Consider the following 12,546-nt stretch of genomic DNA (forward strand, 5'->3'; position numbering starts at 1 on the left):
CGATCCCCAATCTCTGGCTCATTCATGGGAGCCTCAAATAGTTAAGATTCAACATGAGGAACCGTAGTAAGCATTAGGAAGGTTGAGAACCACTGCCCTACAGGCCTACCTACAGCCTGATCTTGTGGAGGCATTTTCTCATCTGAAGTTCCCTCCTCACTGATGACTTTAGCTTATGTCAAGTTGACATAAAATTAACCACAAGTGAGTTCTTTTCTAGGACCCATTTTAGGCTGCTCATAATGCCCTGTAACTCCAGAGGATCCAATGCCTTCTTCTGGTCTCTGTGGACAACCCCCGCCCCAACACAGAATATATCCACACAGACATACTCAGTCACATAAATAAAAATATTTAAGTGTGGTGGCTCCCTTCTCTGCACTCCTAACAGCTTGCCCAGTGACAGTTCTGATAAGCAAAGTTTGCTATTGTGATCTCAGAGCTCCTCCCAGCTACACATATAAACACACACATTCTGTACATATGTACACACACTCACACATACCCACACTCTCACACACATGCAGTTTTGCGCTCTAGACTTGACTGCCCTTGGTGGTTCCAACAGCTGCTGTCATTTCAGTTCCAGCAAGCTATCTGCACCTGTGGACCAGGCTCCATGTAAACTACAGGGCACATTTTCAAGTGTGCCACTTGGGAGAAGCTCCTAGAGATGCTTTGAGCCATCTAAGGAACAGACCACAAAGCACATAGGTGCTAGGAATCAAATTCAGGTCCTGTGCAGGAGCAACCAGTACTCTTAACTGCCGAGCCATTGCTCCAGCCCACTCCCAGCAACCAGTGCTAACCCCTGAACCACTGCTCTCACACTCCCAGCATTTTTCCCACTGTTCCTGTCAGTTACCATTGTGCTCTCAGTCAACATCCCTCCAGTGGCAGGAGACTCAGAATGAGTTACTATGGCAGGTGATTGGTAACACACAGGGTCAGTTGGGTCTCTTTGCCCCTCTTTACAGATCTCGCAACTGGAGAGTGGTGGCCCATAGTTTAAGGAGCTGAGGTTGGTAGGGACCAGAGGCTCCACTACAGTGCACTAAACATAGCAGGGAGACCTCAGCTCCCCAGGACTCCCATCTTTCCATATTGGTCTCCTCTCCTCCAACAAGTGACAGTGACCTGCTCCTCACTCTGCCCTGGCAGCCAGTTCTGGGGTCATCCCTTTTTGGCGACCTCCCTACCACTTGTATGGTCCTGCTGCTGAAAGGCACCAGCCCACACCTACTTTCTGCTTTTATTAAAAAATAGATCAAGAAAATATATACATTGCAGCCTTGTGGCCAAGAGGCTGTGAAGAAGGGACAAGGAGCTGGGCAGGCAGGACCCCAGCAGAAATGTAGTTCTGGGAAGGTGGTGGTCCCAAACCTTCCTAGAGCTCAGGAGGCGAAGGAGAACTGGAGGTGAAGAACAGGGAGAGGCTGGTAGCCTGGGGCACAGCACTCAACAGCACTGCGCTCTGCCTAGGAGCCCATCCGTTTTCGCAGGCCTCCCCGATGCACAGGTGCCCACTCAGGCATTGATGGCTTTCCAACGCTCGCTGTCCGTGCTGTTGATGCTGCCCGTGTGGCAGGGCATGGAGGCAATGTCATCTAAGTAGGCCACCCCAGCAGAGTCAAACTGTGTACTGGAGTAGTTTCCCAAGGCTCCCACAGGTCCTGCAGACTCTGTGCCCTCGCGCCGGGCCACGGCGTAGGGCTGTGGCAGGTGCATGTCTGGCTCTTCAGCCTCATCCACTTGGCATTTGTAAGAGAAAAGGATCTTGGGCTCTGAGCTGGTGAGAGAGCACAGAGAAGCCATTGCTGTCAGGAGGGGCAGAGCCAGGTGGAACTCTAGCTCATCTGAGAAGCCTGGGTCCCTGGAGGAACCCACCCATACCTGAGAGCTCAGACAAGAGTTTCTACCTCAGCACCCCATGGGTCTGTCAGCCTTTCATGGGAGACAATAAGGAAACCCATGCCTACAGCACTATGACTGCCCACTCCTGAACCTGGTCACTGTCTTCAGGACAGCTAGGTCAAGAGCAGCAGTCTGAGCAGATGGGAGCAACAGCCTAGTCCAGCCTCACCTAGGCCTCCCGAGATGCCCGTGTCTACCACCCGGCCCTGACAGGACAGCAAACCCCTGCCTGCACTCGGCCAGATCCCACTGCAGCCAGTTTGTGTCCCTGCGTCCTAGTCTCAGATATTCCCCATCTGTACCTAGGCCCCAGCTCACTGTGGACCCTCAGGGTCCCTTCCAGGTACATGCACCCTGAGAGCATACTCAGGCCTGCTTTGCTCCCCCGGTGTCTGCACAGTAGCTCATAGTAGGCGCTTACTGACAAACTAGGTAAGGGAATAGCACTGCTGCATGCTGCTGCATGGCAGCCCTGTCTCTGGAGTAGTGCACCTCTGGGTGCTTGCTGCACACACAGAAAGCATCTACACAGATGCGTCCATGTGCCGATCCGTGCCCTCTGCACACCCACCCCCACTGCCATGCACACACAGTAGTTGTAGGTGCAGCCACATTAGAGTGCAGAGGTCTGGCCATCACTCACCCAAAAAAGCCACGGAGGAAGGCCACATAGATGAGCGGTGCAAAGAAGCTGAAGTACAGGAAGGTGGTGGCATCCACACAGCTGCGGTAGGGAAGCAGGTCAGCATGGCCAGGGCCTGTGCTCCTGCTCCCACCCCATGCCTCGCCACAAGGAATGAGGACCCCTTCTGCCACAGTGGTGGCCACTGTACCCCATACCCAACCCACCCGCATGGAGGACACCCTCTTACCAGAGGCCCTCAATGATGTCAGCGCAGAGCAGAGCACTCCCCAAACCCTGCAGCAGGTTGAGTGTGGCCAGGATGCCTGCATACACGTAGAAACTCCTCCGTGCTAGGGGTCAAGGGTCATGAGCTTCTGAACCACCCTACTCTTCAGGCCCGGGTATAAACCTTGGGGTTTTGCCCCTTCCCGGGGCTCCCCAGCTGCATGCTCATGCCCCCACCCAAGCATGTACTCACAGGGCAGGGATACACGCTCCTTCAGTGGGGTCTTGGGGAGAATTACCACCAGCGAGTAGACCTGCAGAGACAGGGGTAACAGGGAGGCCGGGCCGGGCCAGGCTACTTCACTTGCCCCCAGGGAGCACGCCAGACCTCACCAGGAAGAAGAAGCAAGAGCTGACGAGCCAGAACTGGCGGCCACCATGGCCGTAGATGTTGAAATCCTCAGCTGAAAGATGGGCGTCAGGGTACAGGATCTCCAGAGTCCCCTGTAGGCAAGGAGGTCAGCTCAGTCCTACCACCGAAGCCTCTCTTGGCTTTCCCTTGCACAGCTCAGAGCTCTCCAGTATGCCAGGCCCTACCCCTGCCTATGCCTCGGCCATGCCCACCCACCTAACTCCAGGGGAAGTTCAGACCCTGGCTGAGTCCCTTGTGGTCAAAGCCTAAGGACAACCATATCCAGCCTTAAAAAAAACAAAACCAAAAACAACAACAAAACGCCCAAAGTATATACTCTCACGGTGTCTGACCAGACTCCCACTCTCACACATTCCTCAGCCTTCTCAAGGTTCACCTATGCTCTGTGTCTAGGGAAAGTTGGCTCTGCCTAGTCCCTGTGACTCCTTGGGAACACTCATAGTTTAGAAACATGACCCTTGACCCTACCAGCACCACATACCTGGGTGACTGAGTAGGCCAGAGACAGCACTGTGGTGATAGCCAGCACCCGCTTGATGCTGGACTTGCTCTCTAGGTGACCTGTAAGGTACGGAAGTGACTCATCCCCTCCTTCTAGGGGCCATCTCTGGGTAACTGCAAGAAGGGTAGGGAGAGTAGGCCCAGGTCCAAAGACACGTACCAAAGGCAAGGCCCAGGATGACTACACTCAGCTCAATGGCCAGCAGGAAGAAGCGGGTGATTTCCCACAGGATCTAGGGCAAAGAGAGGCACAGGGTCAACTAAGGGTGGGCTTCACCCAGCTAGACCTCCCTAAGTCACTCCAACGGGATGAGGACACATCGTAACCTCCACCAGACTGGCCTCTCCCATGCACCTTGTCAGCAACTGTCGCAGCATCGGAGGCGCTGACTGTCATAGAAACCACAGCCCTGGCAATGCCTACGAGGGCTACCACAAACACCTGCAGGGCAAGAAGGACATAGTGCAGTGTCAGGACCAACAAGGCTTCACTTCTGCAGGATCCACTCAAGAATAGCAGGTTTTAACTAGGCAGGAAGTGTCCAACACAGACTTCAGGCATGGGCAACTCCACTGCTACCCACCCAAAGCCCCGTCAGATACCCGTGCTTAGAGAGCCAGGCAGCTGGGGTTCTGACCTATCCCTGCTGCTTCCGTGCTCTATGACTTTTGGCAAGTGATAGAGGAAAGCCAGCCTCTGCCACATTCCCACCATCTCAGGGGACACTAGCCTCACTAGCCTGCTAGTCTTGAGGCTATGCCCACAGTTCCAGTGCTCCCCAGGTCACGTCTCCCTGCTTGGCCACCAACCATTAGTGGGAAGCTCAGAGCCTGACCACAGAAGGGACCAGGGAGCCACCCAGCTCTTGGAATGACATCTGAGAGTCTCAGTGTGGGGGTGTTCCACTCAGGTTCTCCTTACAGAAGAGACCTGTACCGTAGAATGGGGATGTGCCCAGGGAAGTCACCCTAAGAGCCTCTGCCTCGTGTACAGCCTTCTCCTTATCCCAAAAGCAGAATGCACAGGGCCCACCAAAGGCTGAGAGCACAGGCTCTCCCCACAGGCAAGCCTGCTGCAAAGCCATCACACAAGTGGACGGATGGAGGGTTAAACATAGCTGCTGTGCACGTTTTTCTTCACCCAGCCTTCATTCCACCCCTCTAGCACCAGCTCCCCATTTTTCTATAGGAATCACCTGCCTCCCCGAGTCAGCATGGTCTACCAACCTGTCTCAACCTTCCCTTTCCTTGCTACCCTGTAACTGGCTCAGACATGAATGTGGGATCCTAGGTAGGTCAATCCAAGGACAGGCTAGGTCTCCCCTAGCAGCAAGGAAAGAGGGACACCCTGGTGCAGCTGGAAAATCCAGGTAAGCTCCCATCTGTCCTTGGCATCATCTCTATAGGGAGAAGCAAGTGCAGTAGAGAGCAAGAGGAAGAGGCCCTGGATCTGCAGGTATTTTCATTACGGAAGCAATTTTGTTTCCCTCTGTGCTTAAAGCAGAGATGGGCTTTTTGTCACTGATGAGAGGAAACTCACCAAGATGTAGAAGGTGATAAAAATGGGGCTGGAGGTGACACGGATCTTGGCCCGAGCTAAGGGAAGCTTCCAGAGCAGGAAGATGAAGAAGAGCACATTGGGAATGAGCAGCAGGAGGTCCCAGTACCGGACCCTGGCAGGGGGTACAGAAGCTGGCTCATTGGTGAGGTAGGGACACAGTTCCCCAGCCCATAACACTCTGAGAGCCCACCCACAGCCCTCCCTCAATGAGGCCAGGAACCCTACCTGGAGGAGCCAATATCTTCATACAGCAGCAGCAGGCATTGGTGGGGCTCACTGATGTTGGATGCTGGGGGCGGTGGCCACGCTGTGCTTCCATTGGCCTCCTGCAGGCTGGCCATCCCACCGGCAGTGGCCCTGTGGACAAGCCCATGTGGTTAGGGCACAGGGTCCTGGCCCCCATCCCTCAGACCAAGGCTACCAGGGAAAGCCAAAATGGCAGAGCTAAGTACAGGCCATGCTCAGGACTTACTGAGTAGGAGGCTGGGAGAAGGCTAAGGGGACTCTTAGCTCCATACAGGGCCTGCTTCCTCCTCTCAGGCTCGGCCTTAAGCCTCTGCCCCTGACAGCCACAAAGGCCACCTCCAGTTACTGAGCATCATGTCTCCAGAAATGAAGGAGCTCAGAGTATGGTCCCCACCCTGCTCCTGCAGCCTGGCCTCCTGCTGCTTCTGTGTCCCCTATGGAATGCTGAGACCGGCGAGACCATGGTGATGTAGAACGCCCCAGCAAGACTGATTGGGAAGCCGGAGCGATACGGCTCCCAATCCTGCCTTGCAAAACCCACCCACCACCTAATCGGAGGCCACACAGCCGCTACTGTCCTCAAAGGAACCCAGGACCCTCTCTGCTGCACTGGAAATGCAGCTGCAGGTGGAGGGGACACCTGAAGCACACAGAGGTCATCTGAGAAGGCCAGGTTCCCCAGAGAAGTAGCCCAGAGGCCAGTGTCTTTGTGGCAATGTAGGGAGGAACGTCTGACATTCAGCCTGGAGGACCACAGAGCTTATGATCTGAGGTGGCCAGAAAACCCTAGACAAGGAACGTTGGTGAGAGGACTGTGTAGGGATGGTTGTAGGGCCTCCTGCAGGACAAGCTAGCACTCATGGGAGAAGTACAGGGAATGGCCTCTATTCAAAACAGCCAGCAGCCAGGCAAGGACTGTGCACAGGTGAAGCAGTGTCAGCCCTTGACCACAAGATGGCAGTAGAAGGAACGAGCATTAACTACTACACAATGAATGGGCCTCCCAATGTGATGTGGGTGGATCCAGACTGAATAGAGCCATACACGTGACCAATACACAGGCCCGGATTGACTCTGCACACCTCGTCCCAGACACTCCACCCAGACGTGGGTGCACGAGCTTGTACACTACCAGGAATGCTTCAAAAGCTTTACAGAGAAAAAGGTCGTGGCTTGGTGACTTGTCTGTGGCAGGAGTGGCAAGGAGCTCTGTGCTCCCTGTTCAGTGTCAGCTGTAACTCATAAGGAACGGTGTGGGTTGGGAATTCTAAGCAGCAGCAGGAAAAGGCAGGACTTGGGGGACTTGGGGACATTCTCGGTTTGCCAGGGTCATTACACTCTAGTGTTGTCTCTGCTGAAAGGGTCAGGAAACCTCTAAGCAGGTAGCCAAGACCCTCTCCCCAGCCTTCTCTGATCTGTTACACCTCCAGCTTTCTGATGGGGAGGAGCAAGGAAGGAAAGTATCTGCCTGGTTCCTACTAGATATCCCCCCAAGACGCTGGCTTTTCCCCAGTTCTGACAATGGCAAAGGTGAACAGAGCATCCTTCACTCATACAGACTTTTGCTTGCCCAGCAGATCTGACCATGTGGTTAGTATAACCAGCAACTCACGGGGGCTGCTCAGATGTGGGAGGGACAGGGCAGGCAAGGCCTACTCTCCTGAGGTCTTCCTCCCAAGGACGGGGGTTGGGGGTGGAGACACAAACTCTCTATACTTAAAAAGCAAAATTCTGCTAGGGATAAGTGCTGAGAAGACAGTGGAGAGAGTGGCCATGACAGCACAAACAAGTCTCCAGGACCAACACTTCTTACCAGCAGAACCCTGGATTTCAGTCTGCTTTCCCCAGGTTCTCTGGAAGGCGGGACTGGCCACGTGGACACCAGCAGAGAACAGCTCGCAGTTTCAGGTGGAGCTCTTCTTCCTGTTATCTGGAATATGTGATGTGATGGCAGGAACAAGAACAGCCGTGTTAGTATTGAGACAGAAGTAGGTCTCCCCGTGCGTGCCCAAGGCTGCTTCCACAGACAAACAAGGCAGCATGGTCTTCCATCTAGTTATCATGGCCTTGCTTCACAGCTAAGGTTGGTTCCAGGAAACATAGGAAGGTTGATTTGGGTTGGTGTTCTGTGAAGAGGACACATGGCTGAGGAGTCAGCCTCGGAAAACTCTGGATAAAGAACATTCCTTAGAGAGAACACCAAATGTAAAAGCTCTGAGGTAGAAACAGACTTGGCCAAAGACCAAAAAGAATAGGCCAGGACAGCTGTAAGATCAACATGGTTGGCAAGGCTGGGTCAGGTATGGAGTAGCACACCATAGCATGATTTCACTCTCAGTACTGAATAGGCTCTTTCCAAAGAGGTGACAAGACCCCATGTCATGTGGACAGGGAGCCTTAGGCCACTGCAAAGAGTGGACAGACCTAGGTGAGACACCAAGGAGGTACGGCAGCAGGTCAGAGAAGATGGGGTAGGGTCAGGCAGCCAAAGGGCCCACTTTCCCAAGGCGCTCAGCACTTCTGTTGTGTCTACAGGTTTTGATGTGATTAACTCTATACGGCACAAATGTCAGGAAATGTGAGCATATCCAAACCTGGCCAACCAGAAAGTCCCAGCGCCCTGGCCAGTAAGAAGCTACCCTGCTGAGGTCAGCAGGCCACTGTGACTCTGGGCTGGAGCCCTGGAGAGAAAGTTCACAAAGAGAAGAGCCACAAGGTGGATGCAGAAACACTGAACTCCTAGTAACCCTTGAGCTCTGCCACACATGATACCCGTCCTTTCCAATCATAAGACCCAGGTCCCCTTCACTACCAGGGTGCTTGAGTTTGACCTCTCAGTTTCCCAAATATATAGATGATTACTTATTTTGCATTGCTGGACACTGGACACTGGACACTGACCTACATCCCTAATCCTCCTTTTGAGACAGGTTCTCCCTATTTTCCCATGATGCCCAGCCTTGAACCTGTGATTCCCCTGTCCCAGCCACCTAATAGCTAGGTGACAACAGGCTTGTGTCCCCAGGCCTGGTTCCTATCTCCTGTAGGTTATGGAATTGGCAAGCCAGACTAGGATGGCATTCCTGGCCCCGCCTCCTACTTGCTATGACCTTTGGTGAATCACTTCCCTTCTGACAGTCACAGGGACAATCACAGCTACCTAGCAAGGTTGCTATGACACTTAAAAAAGGGGGGGGAGGGGGAGCAAGCTGTGAAAATGTCTACCAAAGGGCTAGAGAGATAACTCAGTGGTTAAGGGCACTGGCTGCTCTTCCAGAGGTCCTGAGTTCAATCCCCAGCACCCACATGGTGGCTCACAACCATCTCTGATGGGATCTGATGCCTTCCTCTGCCATGCAGGTGTACATGCAGGCAGAACACTCATATACATGGAGGGGGAGGGAGAGGGGGAGAGAGGGGGCCTCACAGGCACCAGGTTGACGGAACGAACACAGGATGAGGGTAGAGGTCTGGCCACGGACTTGGGTAGGAAAGGGGGACTAGAGGTGTGAGCTGCCTCCTGTGACACGCCTCTGTAGAGTCACCACGCTCACAGGTGTGACCACCAGTTACCCAGAGTTCAGCTGTCCACACCAGAGCCTGACATCCTTTCTACACCTAGCAGTAGCTGAAGGTGTTCCTCTCTACTTGAGCAAGTGGACAAACTCCGGACCTGAACTATGCCTGCTCCAGCAGTGCTGGGCTGGGAGGCAGTCAAGCACACTGTGCTTGCTGTGACTGCGATAACAAACGTTAGGACACTCTTCCAGTGCACAGGTTCCACTACCTGTGCTTCCTTCCTACAAGCACTGGACAAGCACCATCAGGATCCCAATCAAAGGAAGAGCAAGCATGGCCCAGGGGACCCACAGATCCCACTCTCTATCCTAGGGCCCAGGGCTTCTCCTCCCCCAGATCTTCTGGCCTTGGGCACGTGCAGTGATAGAGAAGTGAAAGGAGCTGGCCCACCAGGAAAAAGAGGAAGGAGAGGGGACTGTCTGGGACAAAGAAGGGCTTCGACATCTTAAAGGAGCAGCAGAACATCACATCACGGGGGAGCCCAGGTCACCAGGGAACTGAGGCAACGCTTCTTCCACCTGAGAACCTGAAAGGGCAGCTCTGACCTCAGAGCATTCTCCAGAGCCTCACCTTCCTCCCACCCTCTGTGGCTAGCTTGCCGAGCATATGCGGGACCTATTCTGACACCCCAGACACCTGCCCAAGGGTCTTCTCTCCTTGCCCTAGAAGAGGTTGAGAGAACTTGTCTTTCCCATCTGTGCAATGGGACTGCCCAAACCTTCTGAGCGATCTCTACCCAGGAGAAGGGTAACAGTGCAAGCAGCCTCAAATACTTCTCTCCCTTACCTCCTAGGCTGCTAAGCCTCTAAACTAACTGCAGAGCAGCATAGAAAAATCTCTAGAGGATAGAGGCTAAGTTCAATGCCTCTCTCTGAATCCGTCAGCCCTGGTGATAGAGAAGAGACTCTGTCCTAAGCGCCACCGTGGACAACAGGAAGAAAGGATGGTTCTAGGTGACCTGCCCTCTGCCTCCTGCCAATCCTTCTTGCCCTTGCTTAGCCACCAACATCTACCTCAGGGCCTTTGTGCTTGCTAACCTTCCCCCAGGTTGCTCTCATTTGCCCAGTTACCTCCGGCTCCAAGTGGTCTTTAGCTTCTCTAGCCCACCTGGATGTTGTTCTTTAAACATCTGTGTTTTAAAGATAGGGTCTCATGGGACCCAGGCTAGCCTCCAACTCTGCAAATAGCCAAGGCTATTTGAACTTCTGGTTCTTCCTGCCTCTACCTCCTGATTCCTCCACCACCACCCAGTTCTTTGGTGTGTTTTTTTAGAACTAGGATTCCATCGGCAGCAGGTGTATTTAGTGCTTTGTGTTTGTCTGACCTAAGTCTTGTGACCCAACCCTTTAGAATAGATAAGATCTCCCAAGACGCTACGACGCGCACAAATTTCCAGCACAATGCAGCTGAGCTGGGCAAGGATTGGGGGTTGGGGGTGTTTATGCTCCAGACCCCACAGCCTCTTCCTCGCTATGGAATTAAGAGGAGCTGCCCTTCCTTCCGCAAGGCCAGGAAGGCAGGGACAGAGAGAGCATGGGCTGTCCTTTCCGGCTGCCGCTGAGCTCTGGCTGCACCCGGGACTGCCGGTGTCCAGCTCCATACAGGATCCGGTCATGACCACTAGGTTCCCCAGAAACTTCTCAAAGGTTGTCTTGCGGCTGTACCCCAAGTGGCACGGGGACTGGAGGAGACGGTAGGCCCGAGCTCAAAGAAGGAGCAGGGCAAGGCCTCCGCACTAGCTTGGCGGAGCAGATGAGGACTCGGCAGTGCTTACCTGAGAGCTGGGCTGCGCAGGCCGCGGGACTCCGACCCCTAGGAGGTAGCTAGAACCGGGGAACGTCGCGCAAGAGCCTCAACTGGGGTTAAACGTGGGTTGGTCGTAGGTGGCCAGACGCCGCCAGCGCGCAGGACTCACGGGACCTGCGGACTTCCCTGGCCCTCCCCTGGCCGTGGCGACTTGCAGGCGCCTTGGCTAATGTTTTTCGTCTAAGCAAAACTGTGAAAAGAGTCACAACCCCTGTTTGTGGCACTCATCCCCGCCCCCTGGCCTCCAGCAGCCAATCGTAACGGGATCCCACCCACAAGGACTGGAACAGACCAATAAAATTCCTCAGGTGGCGAGGCAGCCCGCGGAGCTCTTAAAGGTACTTCAGTCAAAGCGAAGCAATGTGTGGGTGACAGAAACCTCAAACGGGATTTTTTTTCCCCCCTGCACAGCTCACTCCTAAGGCGTTTCGGGAAGCGCACCGAGCACTCTCTGCCTTTGCTCCGCGTCTTCCTACGGTCAACTCGGCCTAAGGGACCGGCGCCCCATAATAGTGACCTCTGGTCACCTGGACCAGGGAGGAGGGAAGGGAAGATATCCCTTCCTCGGACGCTGCGTGCTTACCCATTTCAAAGGGATCTGGCGTTTACAGGGCTTCAGTCCAGGTCTCAATCACCCTGAAGGCTGGCTGCTATTAGTCGCCTTTTGCAGTCGACCTGGCATTTCTGGAAGGGATTAAGGAATGCGTCCAAAGCCATCGGGCTAGGAAGTGGCCAGACCAGATCTCCTGCTTAGGCAGGTGCCTTCCAGAGGGGACAGCCTTCTCTGACTGTCACCTTCCCTGACTGTCACCTACCCACCTTTCAGGTGCCTCTGTGGTGTGCGATTTGGAGGGCAACTTGGAGGCTTTAACTCCGGGTCACCTCCTGCTTAGTTGTGCACCTTTGCCCTGCCACACTAGCTTCCCTGTAGGCCTTGTATATTCACGCTTTGTGGCTGCCCCTGGGCCTCTCTCTTCATGCATCCTCAGGCCTGGCTTCTCACATCCTCTCTTTACAGAGAGCTTCCTGGTCTCTCCCTCAAGAGATGGTGTTGACATGCCTGCCCCTTCTCAGGCATGTTCATGATAGATCCCAGGATTGCCCTGTCCTGGGCAGAGTAGGACTGGGATGAGACTTAGCTTCCCTGAGACTTCCAAGTTAGATCCATTTGTCAATTTTGGTTTCAGTCAGAGAAGCTAGCTGTGCCTGCCTGCCTTGTGGGTCAGTAGTTGTGTAACAACCACAGTGAAAACCACCAGGAGCTCCTAACTTCCTGCCAAGAGAACAGAGTGCCTTGTTTAGGAACGATGGCAAAAATATGTCTAAGGCCCTCCTTGACTTCCAGGGGTCAGAAAGGCCACAGGAAGTGAACTCAGGGCTTCTAAAGGCAGCGCACACTCATAACTGGGAAGCCTTTTCTCCAGCATCTGTCCCCAAGTCCCACTCTCAGTCACAAATGCCTAGGGACTAGCAAACAGGGTATGGTGGGATGGCATGCTTGTAACCCCAGCATCCTGAGGCTGACACTGGAATGTTTTCTCAAGTTGAAGGCTAACCAGGGCTGTGTCTCAGAGAAACAGAAACAGAATGGTACTCAGCATTTCACACCCTGTAGGGCTCCATGTATGGGAGATTTTGTGGCATTTGTTGATTAAT

At 53.9% G+C, this 12,546-nt stretch overlaps 1 protein-coding gene across 2 annotated transcripts; it reads right to left on the minus strand.

The window, feature by feature from the left end:
- Positions 1 to 1,254: 1,254 nt before the first annotated feature.
- On the minus strand, positions 1,255 to 11,006 carry TPRA1 (transmembrane protein adipocyte associated 1). 2 transcript variants are annotated; one of them, XM_080913870.1, is made up of 12 exons: positions 10,859 to 11,006; positions 7,319 to 7,435; positions 5,485 to 5,616; positions 5,239 to 5,371; positions 4,054 to 4,140; positions 3,859 to 3,931; positions 3,679 to 3,758; positions 3,158 to 3,268; positions 3,018 to 3,078; positions 2,787 to 2,889; positions 2,558 to 2,638; positions 1,255 to 1,789 (listed from the first exon to the last, which is right to left on the minus strand). In XM_080913870.1, exons 3-12 carry the CDS (start codon positions 5,598 to 5,600, stop codon positions 1,528 to 1,530), a joined length of 1,107 nt encoding a protein of 368 aa, XP_080769996.1. In that variant the 5' UTR covers positions 5,601 to 5,616; positions 7,319 to 7,435; positions 10,859 to 11,006; the 3' UTR covers positions 1,255 to 1,527. The 2 variants fall into 2 exon arrangements, with proteins under 2 accessions (XP_080769996.1, XP_080769997.1); XM_080913871.1 differs by lacking the exons at positions 5,239 to 5,371; positions 7,319 to 7,435; positions 10,859 to 11,006 and having other exon boundaries at positions 5,485 to 5,592.
- Between the last annotated feature and the right edge of the window lie 1,540 nt (positions 11,007 to 12,546).

The sequence above is a fragment of the Micromys minutus genome (assembly GCF_963924665.1).
Source record: "Micromys minutus genome assembly, chromosome: 3".
Taxonomy (NCBI): Eukaryota; Metazoa; Chordata; class Mammalia; order Rodentia; family Muridae; genus Micromys; species Micromys minutus.